The sequence below is a fragment of the Heptranchias perlo genome, chromosome 1 (genome assembly GCF_035084215.1).
Source record: "Heptranchias perlo isolate sHepPer1 chromosome 1, sHepPer1.hap1, whole genome shotgun sequence".
NCBI lineage: Eukaryota > Metazoa > Chordata > Chondrichthyes > Hexanchiformes > Hexanchidae > Heptranchias > Heptranchias perlo.
In genome coordinates, this window is record NC_090325.1 from 119,456,086 (window position 1) to 119,476,465 (window position 20,380).

The following is a 20,380-nucleotide window of genomic DNA, read 5'->3' on the forward strand; positions in this document are numbered from 1 at the left end:
GGGGCTAAATGCCACTACCACTTGCTGCCTCCTGATATGCACCAACTTCTCCTGCAAGAAAGCAGGACATGTGTCTGGGTGATGTGCCTGTCATGGTTGAATAGCTGCCAGTGTGTGTGGCCTGTGAGTTGTAGGGTGGGCAGCTTGCAACAGTGGTAATGTGTAAAGGTGAGAGGAAGCATCTGATTGGAAGAGTTGAGTACTAATGGAAAGAGTATGTTGGTATATGAGTGATGGGGGGTGTAGTGCGTGGTGCAGTGGATGCGGCTAGTGCTGCAGGTGGTAGGAGATGCCACTTGACTGTTGACCTCACTCACCTTGACCACTCATGTCAAAGCATTGAACTTCTTCCTGCACTGCATCCATGTTCATGATGCTGTGCGCCAGGCATTGACCTCGTCCTCCGTTGCCTCCCACTGCCTTTTGGGTATATGTCTGGAGGGCCTTTTGCACCCCCCAACCCCCGTAGATATAGGATGTCCGTCCTTCTGTCGACCTCTTGCACCATGCTCTCCAGTGCATCAGCAGAGAAACTTGGTGCACGCACTCTCGCAGGCCCGGTACCAACTCAGATCGCCAGATTGGTGATGTCTGGCATTCAGATTGGAGGATGTGGGATTTAGTAGTGCGCAACCTTTATTCATATAACTTATCAATTTGTAATCATAGGGATGGGAGCTGCATCTGTGTTTTGCATGTGCAATGTCTGATCTCTGTTCAGACTCCGTGCAGACAGTAGACTGTTATTTTCAGCAAATAACAGGTACCAGCTACCTTTAAGAGATTTTTAAGAGACAGCCTGTCTTTAAGAGATTGGGGCTCCCCCTGCTGGTGGAAAGTGCAAATTGCATTGAATCCTCATGTCAACGCTGATTCAGAACGTTGCTTGAAGGTAAGTCCTCAGGCCTCACAAAAGTCTCATCCTGCCTGTGCAGGGGCCATTGGGCACGGGGTAATAGCAGATCGTGCTACTCCCACCCTAACCAATTTTTCCACCAATGTCTCCTGAGCACAGGGTACAGGATCCAGAGAAGGCAACCTAGCTGTCATAAGAATACCCAGCTGTCAGAAAACTCAAACCGACCACGTCACCAACATAATTACGAACTCTGCCCAGAAATCAAATGAGGTAATATTGTTTTAATCTCTATTATTACTATCTTCTAATACTGGGTACTTTTTCATGTTTGATTTGACTATTAATAAATGGGACATTGATTACCATTTGGCGTCAATCCTGAATCTGTTATACTAACCAGGGATAAATAGCCCATTGGCACTTTCCATCCACTATTTTGTACTTACATCTACTTTTTCATTAAAATTAGCAAATTCAGGGTTTCTAACTCTGTGGTAGCAGAACATCAATACCGAACAATTTCCTTTTTCAAGAAAAATTATTTTTCCTAATCTCAAATTTAATTTTGTTTCCTCCTCCCATTTACAATCATACAGAACGAAGACATAACAGTAACAGTACTGACTACCTAAGAAGAAATAATAGGCGACAGTGAGATTCACACGGGGTAATTTTGACTTTCGGCAATAGTGCAAAATGGGTGATATTGGATCAAGCGCCCGTTATAAAACCCACCTAAATTTCCTTTCCATTCACTTCAATGGAAAATGAAAATCATAGAATCAGAATGGTTACAACACAGGAGGAGGCCATTTGGCCCATCGAGCCCGTGCCGGCTCTTTGTAAGAGCAATCCAGTCAGTCCCATTGCCCCGCTCTTTCCCCGTAGCCCTGCAAATTTTTTCCCTTAAAGTATTTTTCCAATTCCTTTTTGAAAACCACGATTGAATCTGCTTCCACCACCCTTTCAGGCAGCGCATTCCAGATCATAACTACTCGCTGCGTAAAAAAGTTTTTCCTCATGTCACATTTGGTTCTTTTGCCAATCACCTTAAATCTGTGTCCTCTGCTTCTCGACCCTTTCGCCAATGGGAACAGTTTTTCTTTATTTACTTTATCTAAACTGTTCATGAATTTGAACACTTCTATCAAATCTCCTCTTAACCTTCTCTACTCTAAGGAGAACAACCCCAGCTTCTCCAGTCTATTCACATAATTGAAGTCCCTCATCCTTGGAACCATTCTAGTGAATCTAATCTGCACCCTCTCTAATTGGGCGGGGTGTCTGAAGAAAAGGTGGGTAATCCAATATTGCCTGTTTTACACCATTGCCAAAAATTAAAATCACCCCCGCTGTCTATTGCATGAATGAAGATCTTGTGATCCCTTTATAATATCACAAATAGGTTATACACAGAGCTTATTTTTGATTGCATAATGGATGTACTCCACTGTTTCCCATTGTGTTTTCCATTTTTAATAAACATAAAAATAAAACTATAATGTAGAACCTATTATTAAATTAACACACAATACTTTTAATTGTATGGAACAGTTAAACATTGGCAGTTAAGACTTTTGTGACAATGTGGAAGCTGTTGTGACATTGGATAAGTTACAGCAGTAAGACTCCATAAAGAAACTATTATTTCATTATTATAGCAAAAGCATTTTTTAAATTACATAATAATCTATCTGTCAACATATATGATACAATTACTCTGATCGCATTCAGTAAAAGCAAACTTAGAAGTTGTCTCAAAGGCTCTCACTCCTACTCCAAGCATTTTGTTTGGGTAGTCGATTATGACCCGTTTTGTTTGATGATCGTATAGGAAATTAGGCCTGCATGCTATTTATGTCTGTCTGTCTTATGAATCTGTCAGAGTTCATCTATGACTGCCAGCATGCACAAACCATTGAAATCTGCTTACCCTCAGTAGCGGAACTATATAATTTACTTTTGGCAGGCTTCATTGTTAAAGAGGTATTGTCCCACAATCAGAAAGTTTTCTGAGCAGGTTCAGCTCTAAGAGTAGCAAAGAACAGGATACTTGGTAACAAGGTTCAAATTGGCCATGTTGGTCTATGGGAAAAGTTTGGTTTAGCAGAAGCTACAACTGCAAGGTGAACTTTTCCAGTGAGTTCTTTTTTTGTTTTTAATTAATTTATAATTTAAATCAAACAGATGACTAATTGTGAGCAGTAAAATGGAAGGTGAATCAACATACAGAGCTGAAACTGAAGTTTAATAAAAGTGCATCTCTACTGCTGTTAATTCATTTGTCTTCCACCGTCGGTTCTCCAAACCTGCACTCCGAATGAGGCCAGTTCTCACTACTTCAGTAAACTAACCCCAACACCACTGATTATCAATCTCATTGTGGGAATGTGCCCATCAGAATCCAAGGACTTCCGAGCAGAGAGTGGGTGAGTGGAGGAAAACCATTCAGTTCCTAGCAGCTGCTTCAAAGTGACATTGCTGGAGCCCTGGGAGTAGATTCTATGGCAGTTGGTGCATGGCCTGGGAAGTCGAGGCAAATGGAAGACAGTAACTTAAAGAAAAAGAGGTCATACCCACAACAAAGGAAAGAAAGAAAGACTTGCATTTACATAGTACCTCATTACAGCTCTCAGAAACATTTCAAAGCACTTCACTTAAAATAAATTACTTTGAAATGTGGCGACTGTTGTTCTGTAGGAAAACACATCAACCATTTTTAACACAGCAAGACATAAACAACAATGAGATGAATGACTAGTTTTCTGTTTTTTAACTGATGTTGGTCAGGGAGTAATGTTGACCTGGATGCTGAGAGAATATCCTAATCTTTAAATAGTGCACCTGAGCCACCTGAATTGGTAGACAAATCCTCATCCAAAGATAGGTACCTCTGACGATGCAGCTCTGCACTTGATCACATGCGCATGTCAAGGAGTGAAGCTTGAAACCACAACATTCTGTCAGTGACCAGAATGGTGCTAAATTAACCAAAACTAACACTGACAAAAAAGGAAAGATAATTATTGGCAACAGTATAATTTTTAGAAAAGTTTAATGGTGGTAGCTGTTGAAATAGAGAATGAGAAGAAGCATTGCGGTCATCTTAAAAAAAGAGCTAGAATGTAAAAGGAACATACAAACCTCCTCTTATTAGAGGCCATGTTCATGACTGATATCAATTATTGATGCCAGTGATTTGCCTAGGATGGGGTGCCAGCATAAAGGGGGTGAGAGATAACAGGTGGGGGCAGGAAATCAGGTGTCATGTAGAAACACTACGCGAATTTCCACCAGGTGCTGGAGTGGGCTGAAGTTTCATACCATTGAAGGCCTGACGTCAAGAAAGAAGTGGGACCATTGGGATAGCATCACCTGCCGGAATCCCTGCCTCCTTTGCCCCGTGCTATCTGGACACCAGCAATATAATGGCACCCATGTCATAGGGGCAGCATATATGGAACCCACAGAGATGTTCTAAGGAATGATCCTGGCATGGAACACTCCAGAAGACTACAGGCAGCCGCAATGAAATTAGCTCTCTTATAATGGGGGCTCGTTTCAATCTTTTACTCAATTTTAAGCTGGGCCCACCTGCTTCAGTCCCACATGGCTTTTAAAGTGTCTCACTTTGCACTCCCTCCTCTAGAAAGTAGCCAAACTGGCATGGGTGCTTACGTAAGTGGCCTGATTCCAATGTTGGCAATGAATTGATGGTTTTTACGGCCAGGGGTAGAGTAACTAAATTGCAGTTCATCATAAATAGTCATTTTTTTTGTAACTGCTGAGATCAAAGTCTATTATGTCCATATCTTTATTACAAAAACACAATCTCTCATAGAAATGGAGTGCAATATTGTGGCCTGAAAAACTAGCAGATAGTTACTGATCTGTCATTTGGCATATTTGAAACAGGTCTAAAGCTAAAAATGACTGAAACCGGACTGCCTCCGGGTTTGACACAAACTAAATTAGCTGCTTTCACTAGAAACAAGTCCCCACAGCTTGAAAAGCATCTTCAGAATTCTGGGTGACCACATCACTCAGGATGTACATTCATTTTGCCTTGTCTGTCAAAGCAAACCTAGTCATTATCTTTGCAGGGGGTGGAAGGTTGGAGAGGATTGAAGTTACATTCATATTAAGTGATGCACTTGGCAATTCAAATCATTACACAAGGAATATTACATGGAGCAGATGTAGCAGGCTGGAACATCTGACAACTGTCAGTAGCATAAATCTACAACAGCTAAACAAAGTGCCTGAAGGATGGCACAACCTTATACTTGGGTTTACCCTACTATCAATCACTTGTAATCATTAATAGTATTTTTCATAACTTGAAGTATTGTGTTCCATTCTGGGCACCACACTTTAGGAAGGATGTCAAGGTCTTTGAGAGGGTGCAGGCAAGATTTATTAGAATGGTGCCAGGGATGAGGGACTTCAGTTATGTGGAGAGACTGGAAAAGCTGGGTTGTTCTCCTTAGAACAGAAGGCTGAGGGGAGATTTGATAGAGGTGTTTAAAATCATGAATGGTTCTGACAGAGTAAATAAGGAGAAACTGTTTCTAGTGGCAGATGGGTTGGGAACCAGAGGACACAGTTCTAAGGCGATCGGCAAAAGAGCCAGCAGCAACATGAGGAAACATTTTTTTACGTAGCTAGTTGTAATAATTTGGAATGCAATGCCTGAAAGGGTGGTGGAAGCAGATTCAATTGTGACTTTCAAAAGGGAATTGGATAAATACTTGAAGGGAAAAATTAACATGGCTATGTGGAAAGAGCAGTGGAATGGGACTAATTGGATAGCTCTGTCAAAGAGCTGGCACAAGCACGATGGGCAAAATGGCCTCCTCCTGTGCTGTTCCTAATATGATGCTATGATACGAAGCAAATGCAAATTCATAAGTTGCATTATTTTAAGAAAAACTGTCATATGATTAAAAAAATGCAAATATCAAAGCAGCCAGAATTTAAAAGCACTTGCATTTTAGTAAAATTTATTATTCTACATTAAATAAATTAAATTGATGCAACTTCAAAGTGAATCTGAAGACATTTTTTATTTAATTGCAGAGTAAAATTAATAATAGTTTCAAGCTTTGAATTCATTTCATATTGACATCATGTGGATAGAGAAATTTAACACCAGCAATTTCCATGGGGTTCTCCTGATCTCCCTTCGTAACTTCCTTGGAAGATCAGCAGAAGCCCTGGACAAACAGCATAAGCAGCTGTTTACGATATTTCTCTAGAGTTTTCGCTGACCTTCCGTGGAACTTTCAGTGGGCGATCGGAGAAGTTCCATAGAAATTTTACCCCAGATTCTCTAACATACACGTCCAGTGCAGATCTTATGCATTCAATACTACAAAGCTTTTGGTACAACAGAAGTACAATTGTTAACAACAGTTGCCATTAATATCTCCCGATCAACGACCATAACATCTGCACAAGATCAGCAGAAACCCTGAGGAATTAGCGTAAAATAAACTTTTTCTAACCTCCCTGCCTCAGCTTTTAGATATTTACACTAGTAATATCTGCGGGGCTTCTTCTGACCTCCTGCTGTAATTTTGGCAGAAGATCAGCGGAAACCTTGGAGAAAAGGCGCAAATGACTCTTTATGCCGTTTCCTCAAGATATCCGCCAAAGTTATGGTGGGAGATTGGGGAATCCCTGTGGAAATTCTACCCATTCTCCCTTCTTTTGCTCTTCTCGTGACATGCACAAGAAAGTTGGGGGAGGTGCCCTGCTCTGTACTGAAGATCGCTCTTCTGTTGCTTCTCTCGCCTGGAAAGAACTTCCACCCCTGTACTCAACATCTCTCCTTAACTAAGGCTGAGAACTTATCTGAGAAATTGCTGGAATAAACCATAATTCCACTATCCGGTGGTATAGCACATTGGTACACTAAAGTATTGGAATGCTGAGCTAAACACATGCGCCAATAATTTCCGCGGGGGTTCTCCCGATGATCCGCCGTAACTTTAGCGAAAACGGTATAAATTACAGAGGACGATTGGGAGAAGCCCAGCGGAAATTCTATCCCACGTAATTTAATTTTAAGACCGGGAGACATCCGTTTCCACTTACCTGTTTTACTATCACTAAAGAAAATGACACTCAATTTCTTGGTGTTGTGAAAAAAAACATTACTTGGGGGATTTCCCCCATTCCTTCAATGGTGGAAGAGAGGAGATTATTTTGTTAATTTGATACCAACATTAACCTATTTATTATAAAAGGATTGAAGCCAACATTAAACTAACACCAATCAGAAAATCTAGATCTATGGGAGTGAAATTCAACTACAGCAAGGATGCAAAATGGGCAGTCGCGAATCGGTTGCCGTTAGATACTCTGCCTGACTTCTTTTTGTGGGGTGTATAACAGGCGGTCGATTTGCTACAGTCCATTTTCTGCCCCTGTCGAAGTCACATTTCACCACTCATGTGTCCTCCTTTGTCAACTTAACTAAATATTTCTTACTATCAGAAATTGAGTAGAATTGGAATGGAAACTGTTTGATTTCAATGAGTCACACGACAAACACTTAAAGCACAATATTTAAAGTAAAACAGTAAGATTAAGCAAACTTGGAAAATACACCAATGACTGTGAAGAGTTAAGCACAAAGTGCGACCTGATGTGCAGTCTTTGCCCATGTAAATACGGTTTGATATACTTTGTAGAGTTTGCACAAAATGAGAATTGTCAAACATTTAGTCGAAATTACCTGTATGACTCATACTTTTTCCAGTAGCGGGTTTACTAAATGGGGGCAAATTTTGGTTAATTGAAAACGAAATAAACATTCCTACAATCGGCCTTTTTTTCATCAAAGGAAGCACTTCAGAAGACTTGGAAAATAGTAAAGGAAAAAAAGGAGTGTGTCAGCACAATATTGTTAGTCATATACTGTGCTGCATTTTCTTCCTCAGGTTTTAAACACAGGAAGAGGTACATTAGAAGCTGCTTAATTCACTGTTTTCTAAGTCAACTACAGTGGTTTCTTTGAATAGTCTTGAAAAGGAACAAGTTGTAACCAGTTCTTTTATACCGACTTCAATAACATAAGTTTAAAAGCTAGAATGGCTTATGCATGAAACTGTTTATATAGTCAATATTCAGTGGGAAAATATGTGTCCGCAGGTTCCAGTATCCCTTCTCTGGGCTATGTTTGATCTTGTAATTACAAATCCCATAGGTCTAGGTATAGGAAGGCCATCAATTTTTTGTTGTTTGTTTTTCCAATCAGAATCCATATTTTTTAGTCAAGCTCTAATTCAAACCTTTTCAGCATTAATGTTCCTATACAACATGCAGTATGCAAACTACATTTTCCAATCACTTACATCTATTTTTTTTCCAATCACTTACATCTATATATTTTTGAAATTAAAATTAATTGAGTTACCGAAAAAATATAACTGCAGCTATTGTATCATGTAGGGAAGAGTGGGCAAGTGTGTAGTGTTCTCTAGGTGGGTGGTGATCTTTGTAATTGTAACAGTGAATATTATAAAAAGGAAATGAAGGAACTCAAAAAGCACATAAAAATAAGTCATGCCTTAATTATCCTTTAGGGCACTAAATTTCCTTTGGAGTTCCCAAATAAAAACACGTTTTATATTATATTTTTGCACACTCCTTTGATTAAAAAAACTAAGTATAAGTCGAAAATATAAGAGAAAATCTTAGTTTTGATTTACAGGAATATTTGAACAAATTAAAAAATTACAAACTTTCTTTGATACTGCTACAGTCCTACATGGTTAAAGGTACAGGGGATGAAGTTCCTCACGGCTTCTCCCACTCCACCGCCACAAACAGGGTTTCCGCTGAACTTCTGCTGAAGTCACGGCAGTGGAGCGGGAGAAGCTCTGAGGAAATCCATAGAATATTCATTGGACACACCTGAAAGCTGCATATAATTTGTGAAGTGTTATAAAATGCTGAGATAGTTCTTAAAGAGAGTTAGTGGCATAAGCGTACTTTTTATTTGAAGGAAAGTTGAAGCTTTGGTCCCATGACAAAACCCTGGGAGTGAAATTGGTCTTCGATGGTAGCGCAAAACGAGTGATGTCGAATTAGCAGCCCGTTTTACACCCCGCCTGATTTTCTTTTCCATGGAATGTTATCGCCTGTTTTGCACCACTGCCGAAGATTAATTTCACTCCACATATATCATTCACAGTAAATCCTGTTGAGATTACAGATTGTGCAGTTTCCTCCAATATAAGTCGAAATTACATGCAGGTTAAACCCTAGATTACGTACTCACATTCATTTTCCCACTGCGGTTGGCTTCCTCTCGCTCTGCCAGTGCTATCAGGAAATTATCCTTCAGCTCTTTTCCTGCACTTGCCAATATTCTGCAAGGAGAAAATAACATAAATTGCTTTTTCAAAAAATTTGCTTTAAAGAATCCTTTCAAACCCTTCCTGTGAAGCTAATGTAAAATGATATACTTGTCAACAAGGGGACACAGTTGTAAACATGTAGAACACAAAGTTCTAATTTATGTAGAAATCAGCGCTAATTTGGTCAGGTTACATAAGATCAAATCTCTTCCAAAACGCTTCAGCAAAATAAATGTCTAGAGTGGGAAGAGTGAGGGCTATGATTATTTTCATGTTCTTTTACAAATACTACCATAAATGCATTAATACATGAATGAGTTTACTTCAGGTATTACCCTACATACAATTGCTTGTTTCAAAATAGAAACCCCCAGTGCCCAACAGGAACAAGACCTCGCCGAAGGCAGGCAAGGGCCTCATAAATATGCAAAAGTCAGACTCCTATGACGTAAATAGGACCCTGACACGATTTTAACGTGCAGTCGCCCGTTCGGCACCCAGTTCCAGCCTTGCCAGGAAACCTGGCGCCAAACAGGAGCATACCCAGAAAAGGGTCGAGAAAGTAATTTTTAAAACTTTTGTTTTACATTTGCCTGTGGGCTGGGAGCCCCGCTACCTCCACATTGAATACGCTCCCCGAGTTAAAATCGGGGCTATAGTATTTTAATTCTAGTTGCTTACCAATTGATAAAATAATTGGTATTTCACTTTGATTGCTAAACCCGATTAATGTACATTGCCACACCATTTTGTTAACTCCAGGAACCACATTAATAAGATCAGCACTTGTCCCCATTTACAGTACATCTACAATTAGATAAAAATAAGTACATGTTCACACCAGTTTCAAACCATGAAATTTATGATGCGTACATTGTTGACATCAAAATGTAAATGTCCACAAATTTTCACAAACATCGATGACCTCTCACTAGTCATGGCAATCATGGACTGAAAAGGCTGGAAGGATACCAATATTAGTTTCAAGCACTTGAGCATTTACACTGGAACATATATTGATAGTTTTATACCATTATTGTTACACTGACAAGTTTATATCTTTCTCACTTCGGACAAAGTGGCCTTCTTATCAATTACAGTACATTTAACATTTGTAGTGTAAACATAGTTGCAGCTTAGCTGCCAACCAGTCAATAGAAGCGAGAAGTAACTGTGGGCCAAATTTTCCTCTATGTGTTAAATTTTTACCAAAAGTTGTGCACAAACAGGGGTGCCAGACCAGTAAGAAGCAGTCATGAACTATTTATCCATTCCTTCCACTACTCTGCGCAATGCTCCCAATCTAATGCAGATTCAGGAAAACTAGCAAAAAGAAAAAGTTGGTTGCTCGTTAAGTCCCTGTAAAAGGCCAATCATGTGGGAGGAGGGGGTTAAAGAAGAAAAGTATTTTTTAACTCCACATCATTAGCTGAAAGGCACTTTCTAGCGCATTGCATAGATGCAGTGGCGATTGCTGGTATTTGTTAATGTGGCAGGAACAGGAACAGAGGGTGGTCTGGGAATAGAAAGAACAAAGGTGGTACATTAATCACAGGACAGATTACTACAAGCAAGGAAACACTGCAACTATCTGGACATCATAGAAGAGCACCACCGCAAAAACAATATGCATTCCTATAGCACGCCTTATGTAAAATGTTTTAGCGTGATTAACCAGGTGGAAAGGTAGACACCAGATGGGAGTAGAAGAAAAGTTTTGTGGGGATGAGAGGGCGGCAAGGACATCGAAGGCACAGTCAAAGGGAAGGGTTTTTAAGGAGGCTTTTGAAGGCATAGAGGGAGGTAGCAAGGTGAAGTGATTTAAGAAAGAATTCAGGGGACAAGCATTTAGTGACTGAAAGATTGGCCTCCGATGGCACAGAAGGAATGGGGAAAAAAACAATAGCCTGACATCAGAGGAGTGATGGTTGCTTGCAAGGATGTGCAGCTGGAGAAAATTGTTCATATGCTATGAAGTGAAGGATTTGAATACAACAGCAAGTATCCTGAAGTCAAGCACAGGGAGCTAGCGAAAAATAGCAAGGACAGAATAATGGGGAGTCATTTTAGTTTAATCTGTCAGGCAGAAAACTAACATGATCAGATCAGCCCCCACTTTACACCCTGACCAATTTTATTTTCCACTGAAGTTAATAGAAATTAAAATTGGGTGACCTGTAAAGCGTACAACCGATCCGATTACGTCAGTTTCTTGATGGGCGGGTTAGATTAAAATTACTCCCATGGTTGGGTGGGGGTCGATGCAAGCTGGTGCATAATGGGGTCAAGCTCAACAGGGAGGCAGTGACTGAAGTCATCAAAGCAACTAGTGCCATCAACTTTTATGTCACCCACAAGTGTCAGGCACTTTTTCTTATATCACTTAATTAAGTTGGTAAATAAGGCCTGTTCCACCAAGCTATATATACTACAGCAGCATAGGCAGCGAAAGTATTAGGAAATTGGCTGCAACTCCACGACACAGTGCATCACTATATGCATGAAGCCATTTCTGTGCTCAGCCACAATACCATGGCATAACCAAATAGGAAGGGCTCTTACTCCATCAACCATTCAAATGTTATGTGGCCCCTGCCTAAAGATTATGGGGTAAATTTTAATATACCTGTGAAATCTCAGCAGGGGGGGTCAATACGTGGGTGGGAAACCTGGAAAAAATTTTTGTGCATTTTCTAGAGCAATCGCGACTCAATTGAAAACCCTTAATGTGATTTCCAGGTTTCGCGTCTCCAAGCTGTGCAGCGGGCAAACTGCGCACCCGAATGACGTGCTGGGAGCTGGATTATTCAAAGGGCCATTACTACCATGGATTTTGAGGGAGAAAGGAGAAATCTGAAGACATGATGCATCAAAGGATGAGGCCAGCACCCTGGTTCAGTGACTCCTCAATGAAGATCCTACTAGCCAGTGTGAGGAGCAGGAAGGAAACATTGTACCTGGCTGACAGGAAGCGCACTGCCTCTGCCACCAAGGCCTGGCTCGAGGTGGCAGAGGTGGTGACCAGCAGGACCACCGAGTCAAGGACGTGGGTGCAATGCAGGAAGCGCTTCAATGACCTAACCAGGTCAGAAAAAGTGAGTACAGTTACTGATTCACCTACATTCAGTGATGCACATCACCCCCTCACTCACCCCAATCATGATGCAATGTGATAAGCCTATCTGGTAGTCACCCTATGATGCATCTGTTTCATTGTCATCCTGATCCAAAGCAATGCATCCATCAGTTGACCCCATCATCCTCACTCACTTACACATGTGTACTTTCTTCCCTTGTAGGAGAAGACAGCGAAAAATGCAAGGGAGAAGCGGTGGGCCACCACAAATAGTGGCTCTGACAGAGGGGGAGGATCTCAGCCAATTGGTCGAATGCCTGGCTGTCGGAGATGCTGAGACTGGCATCCCACAAACGTCCGGTGACAGAACTTTAACAATCCTCACACACGTGAATTGATGTTATCAATGGTTGACCTGTTGCACACCACAGTCTGCTCATCACAACATAATTTCTGCGATGATTCTTAATATTGCTACATGTTCTCTGCCAGCGCCTTCGAGGATTTCTGAAGGATCACATGACCTGGACGAGGGCGATTCCTCAGAGGAGCTCCATGTCCCTGAGGGCTCACTGTTACATCATAGCGAGTCATGCATCAGCACAGATACTCACACCTCGGTGGGTCCTATTACACAGTTAGTTGGGTTGTCACCTGGTGATTCACCACTCACAAGTGAGCACGAGCAGACATTGGTGGCAGGGGGAGCTGTGTAGAGTCCGCATTGGTGAGCGCAGTCCTCTTCAAGCTCTGCTCAGTGGACGCAGATGCTGAACCTCAGGGGCCATCGTTGAGAAGAATGATCGAGGTAGAGATGCACCTTTGCGAGGTACTGGAAGACATGCCACACACACTCTCCACAATAGCGGAGAGCATGGAGGAGTCCACCTCCAGCATTAGTGGAACGGTGGCGCAGGTAAGTGCGGGAATATCTGCAATGGAGAGAATGGCAACCTCCATTTAAGCTTCAAGCAAGGCGCACAAATGAGTCCATTCAGGCCCTGACAACTGCCGTGTGGGCTCAGGGTGCCCAATATTCTGCCGCCTTAAACAGGCAGACAGATACTTTAGCAGTGGCCTTACAACGTGTCACAGATGTCCTCCAAGCTGTTGTCTGGCAGGGTGGTAGGAATGATGTGGCTGTGGCCCTGGAGAGGAATGATGGCGAAAGGGGATATGGAAGTGGGGACTCCACTCAAAACGCTCCCATGTTTCACCCATGGTTTCCCCCCTCAACCAGTACCCACAATGCTGCCTCCTCTCCCAATGGCCGAGTCTGCTCCTGCACAGGTGCAGGTGGAGCAGTCTTTGGCGGGGCCCTCAGGGACTCCGAAACCCAGAGGGTGTAGGCAGAGAGCATCTAAGCAACCTGTGCCATTACCTCTGCTGAAGCCACATGGGATGCACCACGTGAGAGGAAGGCGAAGGTTTTGTGATCACCAAGGGTATGCACAAGGGTGTGTGACAAAATGTCATGTTTTTTATTTCTCTTTGATTTTTGCTACATTCACATTAAATGTCATATTTGTCACCACCACTGCCATGACTTGTCCATTCTTGAGTCCCTTTTGTGAAAGCGCCATCTATGTGCTTCATCATGAACAGCGTGACTACATGCCACCCATTGGGCGCATTTACAATGGGTGTATGTGTGGTTGTAGAACTGTTTTGTTCAAACGGGGTGGGGGGTGGGGGGTGGTGGCGGTGGTAGTGTTGGTGTGGTGGTTGTTCCAGGATGATGGTGATGATAATGATGTTGGTGGTGGTGGCAGTGGCAGTGGCCGTGGTGGTCATCCTCCTCCTCCCCCTCCTCTTCTTTAGTGTTGCTGGCAGATGCGAATGCTTCATGAGTGCATGGGAGCTCCTCTACCAGTAACCCTCTTTGTTGAGTGATGTTGTGCAGGATGTAACACATGACTATTATTCTGCACACCCTCACCGGTGAGTACTGCAGAGCTCCCCCAGATGGATCCAGGCACCTGAAGCGCATCTTCAGCATTCCAATGGCTTGTTCAAAGACAGACCTGATGATGATGTGACTGTCGTTGTACCGCTGCTGTGCCTCGCTGGTGGGGTTTCCCACAGGTGTCAAGGGCGACGTCTGCAGGGGATATCTCTTGTCTCGAAGCAGCCAGCCCTTAAGTCTATCTTGTGCATGGAAGAGGGCCGAGATGTTGGACTCGCGCAAAGTGAAGGAATCATGGCACCTGCTAGGGAATTTAGCACACACCTGCAGAAACCTCTTTCAGTGTCGCAAACCAGCTGCACGTTGATTAAGTGATAGCCCTGTTGGTTGATGAACATTCCTGGCTCATGTGGAGGTGCTCGGATTGCTACGTGTGTGCAATCAATTGTGCCCTGCACCCATATGAAGCCAGCCAGAGATTGGAAACCCACAGCCCTCTCAGTCTGGCTGATGTCACTGCGGGGAAGTTGACGTAGTCCGTGCCCTGGCAAACAAGCCATCCGTCAGCTGTCATATTCACTTATGTGCAGACGATTGAGAGATCCTGGTGATGCCACCGGTGGTGCCCTGGCAGGATCCGAATGTGAAGAAATTGAGGGCAGTTGAGACTTTAATTGCGATGGGCAATGTGTGCCCACCAGGCCCAGCTGAGAGCAGCACTGCATGGAGGTGCCTGCAGATGTCTGTGACCACCTACCGACACAATCTGAGCCTTCGTAGGCACTGCTCCTCAGAGAGGTCCAGGAAGCTCAGCCTCTCTCACGTGGATAGTGCCTCCTGGTCCCCCTCCGTTGGTCCCCTCTCTGCTCTTCTGCGGGTCCTTGAGGCACACCTCTGTCTCGTAGACTTGCAACTTCCAGAACTGCATGCCTTGCCTACCACAAATGGTGATGCGCCTCCTCCTCCGATGAACTGTAGAATAAATCCATTGTGCCCACCCCCATCCTGATGTTATCAGTTTGAGGGGATCCAAAATATAGGTAAATATGTCTGAACACAAGAATTCTGAGTGCGAACAAAGAAATCTCAGTCTAAACGCAAAGAACTCCCAGCCAAAGGTTTGTCCGAGAGAACTGATTGCCCTGCTGCAAAATCTCACCTTTTCTTCACATGCATCAATCAATGGTTTAAAGGTCCAAACAAGGGCCTGCTGCAACTCGCCTCCGTTTCCATGGCACCTTTCAGATACCATGGGAAACATGTTCAGAACCAGTTAAAATGGTTTGTGTAGGTCAAACCACAAAAATTTAACATCTTTAAGTACTTTATGTACCTCAATTGGCCCTTTAAATATTGTCCCGGAGACGGGACTTCCGGGTTTCAGAAGCGCATGTGCATCCAGACACATCTGGGTCAAATCCGGAAGTCGGCACATTGGAGCTGGGATGCAGTCCCGCTCCGAAATCGGAGAATTTTCATTGCCCACCCGCCCCAACCCACCTGTTCTTTGGGGTTAAAACATACCCCTATGTATATTAATGCATGCTTCCCGGGCAAAATACTTAAATTCTGAGGTAACCAAAGGATAAATTTAATATTTAGCACACCTGGCTGAGAGCATTATGCAACAGGACGACTTAATGAGAATTTGGGCACATGGCCGAATCCCCGATATGCACTTCCGACACACAATGTTCTACATGAAGAGATTTAACACAAAACTTTACCCTTAAAGGAGACACAGGATTGATGGCTGCCTCTTCAGAGATATAAGAGCCGAGTTTATGAATGCAATGCTGGTGGGGATCCTCATCCACTAGCCGAGGGTAACCTTGACTTTTATTGTCGGCAGAAACAGGTGATAATAAATCAGCTCCTCATTTAAAATGGGCTAGCAATTCCTTATGATCTGTTTTTCACCCTGCAATACAAGTTAAAATTACCCCTGCTATGCATACCGGAAAATTGTGGACACAGTGCTCATAATTCTCCATCTATGATAGATGGAAAATCATGGTCTATGATTGCCTGATATTTGTGGCTGGCTGATGAGATTCCCCATTGGTAGCACGTTTGTAACATTAGCCCTATAGATTACATTGCTCATGGCACCTCTGCACAACCACTGCAACCAACAGAAAACAGATACAACAATGCTCATGGGAGACCCAGGGCCCATACTGAGTAGACATTTGGGGTGCTAAAGCAACAATTCAGATGCTTGAGCCAGTCAGGACCTTACTGTGTAGCCCAGTTTGCCAAAATTATACCCGAATAATACATGTAACGCAATATTACCATGCACAGAAGCTTTACCATGAGGAGCAGTTGCTGGGCATGAAAGACCAGGAGGACCATGATCACCCACTGCAACCAGAGATGCAGGTGCATGATGGACTTATTGCCTCGTTCTTTGAGTGAGCTCTGCAGCTAGGTACAATTATTTTACGCTGGTCAGATTTATATACTCAGTGAAGTATGGTGCTTCACTTGATGAGTTTTTGCTAAGATTGCAACCTGGAATTTCCGCATGGCTTTTCCCGATCTCCCACCGTAACCATGGCGGAAGATTGGTGTAAATCCCAGAGAAAGGGTGTTAGCAGCAGCTTACCCCAATTCTGCAAGGTTTCCGCCAAACTTACGGTGGGAATCAGAAAAAGTCCGTGGGTATTCCACCCTTGAATGTTCTGTTTGCTTTATTCTTCAACAACTGATATTTATTTTGCATGATAAAAAAAATCTCTAACCGCAAGATATATTAAAAATGAACAAATTTTATTCAGTGGGGCAGATTTTGCTGTTGCTATTGGATCGCTTGGGCACATCACAAGTAGACAAAATTGCAAGGAGGATTGGAACACCTTGGGGCCGAAATTGGGCCATGCAGTGCCTGTTTTGTAGGAGCAACGCGGACACCTAAGCTCTGAAAATGGTGTCCGAGTTGCGCACACTTCCGAGGTGAAGTGCACAGGACGCTACCGCGACCACCGGCAGCATGTAGAGTAGGGAGATTATGATGCAAATCAGTGTGCAATGCTGATTTGAAGCAGCCGGTGACATTTTGGAACTGATGTATGAGGGAGGTCATTGAGGCTATGTACGCACTCAGAAACAGATTCATCTCATTCACTCTTGCCAGACACAAGCAGTATGAGCGAGCACGAGGGTTTGCTGGCATTGCAGGCTTCCCCATGTGCACGGTGCCATTGACTACACATATATTACCACGCATGCTCCACATCTGAACTCGGCCATATTAATGAACTGGAAGGGATTCCACTCCCTCAATGTGCAGCTGGTATGTGACCACACGCAGCGCATCCTGCAGGTCAATGCCCACTACCCTGCAGATGATTCCTTCATCCTGCAGCAGTCCTCCGTGCCGCCTATATTTCAACCAGCAAGGCAAGTCAAAGGCTGGCTACTGAGTGACAAGGGTTATCCCTTCATGAAATGGCTCATGACTCTGGTCTGGAATGCATGCACATGTGCACAGCAGGCCTACAATGAGAGCCATGCTGCCACAAGAAACATCATAGGGCACACCAAAGGCCTCCTCAAACAATACTTCCGCTGCCTGGACTGCTCTGGAGGAGTCCTGCAGTACTTAGCTGAGCGGGTATCAAGATTTGTTGTTGTATGCTGCATACTACATAACCTGGCCATTATGAGGGAGTAGCCCTTGCCACTGCCTATCAGGAGAGAACCTGAACAACAGGCAGAGGAAGAGGCAGAAGAGAAGGAGCAGGAGGAGACGGAAGAGGAATTGGAGGAGGAGGAGGAGGAGGAAGTGCAGCAGGAAGTGGAGGAAGAGGCAGGGAAGCTACAAGGTAGACAGGCCCTGTCTGCCAGGGCTCTGCATGATCAGGTTATTAGTAAGTGATACCAGTAACCTCAACGACACATCCCCATTCACCAATAGTCCCACACTCCTTACCTTTCCTCTCTCACATGACAATCAAATCGTCCTCCTTATGATTACACATTGCTTCCTCCTGCAGCTCATCGCATAAATAAAAACCACCACAAAATGCAAATTCAAATCCACATTTATCAATTAACGCATGAAATTATGCAAATAAAAAGAGACTATTCACCCTTGTGCATTCCCTTAGTGCCTGTCGTTCATGGCCCACTGGGGATGCACCTTTCCTAGTGCTCCTTTGAGATGCATCCCCAGAGAGCATGGGAGGTGGAAAGCTGCTGATCTTCAATTGAGGAGCGTGCAGATGGCCTCGGAGGACAACCTTGAGCAGCTCTGAGCTGAGAGGGCCTGGCTTCAGGCTGCACTGTCTCTGCCTGGGCTGCAGCTGTCTGGCCTGTCTGGCTGACAGGCAACAGCAAGGTGACTGGCGGAGTGACAGGGGTGGGAGCTGAGAAAGGACAGCAGGTTTGTCTTCCATGGCACCACTGCCACTCTCCCAGGGCGGCGTCTCAGCACTCCTGGTAATCTGCTGGAGAAGAGATTGCTGGACTGCTGTGAAGCCCTGGAAGCCACTTTCAACAGTGGTACCCAGAGCCACGATAACAGCAATGTGAGCTTATAAGGTAGCAGTCATACCTCGGATGGCTGATGTTTGCGCTGCAATGGAAGCTGTGACATCGGTCATCAGATGCTCTATCTACAGGTGTGCTGATGGAGGTGACCACCCAATCCATCTGGGAAAGGATGGGTTCCAAGCTCTGCGCAAAGCCCTGTGCCAAGTTCGAGCTGGACTCCTCCATCTTGTCATTGTGCACAGGTTTTCCAGTGCACCAAGCATTTGGTTGTGTCTGTCCATCAGCCTTCTCTGTAGCCTGGCCCATCATCTGACTCCTCAGCAGCAGACTTAGTATGCGACCTTGCCCTCCGGAGAGGTGGCACTTGTGTTATTCATTCTCCCCGCCCTGGCTCCTGTACACTTATGCCCGGTGTCTCACTATGTTCAGATCCCTCCTCTATCCTAGCCTCTAAACTACGCGCATTGTCAGTATCTGAGCTGGTGACTGCGAATGTAAGATCAAATGATGGTGTGTCTTCATCATCACTATCATCTTCCTCTGCATTCTCTGACTGGGCCGGTTCCAGTTCTTGGGTATCTGAAATGGCAAAGGGACACGGGTTGAGTTGTGGTGCAGGGAGAGGAGAAAGTAAGACGTGCATGCTCACACCATCTGCAGCACGTGAGTCAGAGAAGATTGTGGGATGAGGGAGACATGGGAAGTGAGGAGGAGGATTAGGTATGCAGAGACCCTCATCAACGACACCTCCAGCACAGCTAGTGGCCACGGCCTCAGCGATGGCCCTTCCAATGATGGCCAGCACTGTATCCTTCAGGGAGTTAGGGCACGTAGGCGTGCCGGAACTCCTCCAGTTCTTTCTAGCTGCCTCCTGTTATGCGTCACCTTCTTCTGCATGAAAGAGGGAAGCGTGCCATTCAGTGTCCTGCAAGATGTCATGGTTGAATAGCTGCCAGTGTGTGTGAACTGTGAGATGTGAGTGTGCGGCTTGCAACAGTGGTAATGTGTGAGGAAGCATCTGATTTGAAAAGTTGAGTACTGATTGAAAGTTTGTCGGTAGGCGGTTGATGGGGTGTGTCGTGCGTGGAGCAGTGGATGAGGCTAGTGGTGCAGTTGGTAGGGTATGGTACATGACAGTTGAACAGACTCATGTCACTCGTGCCAAATCATTGAACTCCTTCCTGCACTGCATTCATGGTGCGACGCTCCTGGCATTTACCTTGTCTGCTACTTCCTCCCACTGCCTCTTGAGCATATGTCTGGCGGGCCTCCTGTCCCCCTGTGGATATAGGATGCCCTGGCTTCTGTCCACCTCTTCCACCAAAGCCTCTATTGCACCATCTGAGATCCTTGCTGCACGCTGTCTCCCAGGCGCAGCCATTCTTCAATATCTTCCAGCACTTCCCAAAGGACTTCCTGCAGCCACAGTTCACCTCCTCTTTAAGATGTGCAGACTGCCTTTTAGTAGAACTAGCCACTCCCGATATCTAAGCCCCCTGCTGGTGTGTGCAGCCAATCAACAGCGCAGGTAGCTCTGGCTGTACGCAGCAATCATTGAAATCATCAGGCAGCAGGAATGATACATGCGTGTAGCGAACGAACGCATGCATCATTCCTGTTTTCGAGGGTTATCCAATATAACCCCCCCTTGTATCAACTTAAATGGATGT

General features: G+C 44.2%; 1 protein-coding gene across 1 annotated transcript in view; it reads right to left on the reverse strand.

Moving 5' to 3' along the window:
• cfap299 (cilia and flagella associated protein 299) overlaps window positions 1-20,380 on the reverse strand; it is a 603,791-nt gene that overhangs the window by 380,954 nt on the left and 202,457 nt on the right. The window contains exon 3 of the mRNA XM_068003909.1: window positions 9,150-9,240. Coding sequence (XP_067860010.1) covers window positions 9,150-9,240 — 91 coding nt within the window. The remainder of the gene's footprint in view (window positions 1-9,149; window positions 9,241-20,380) is intronic.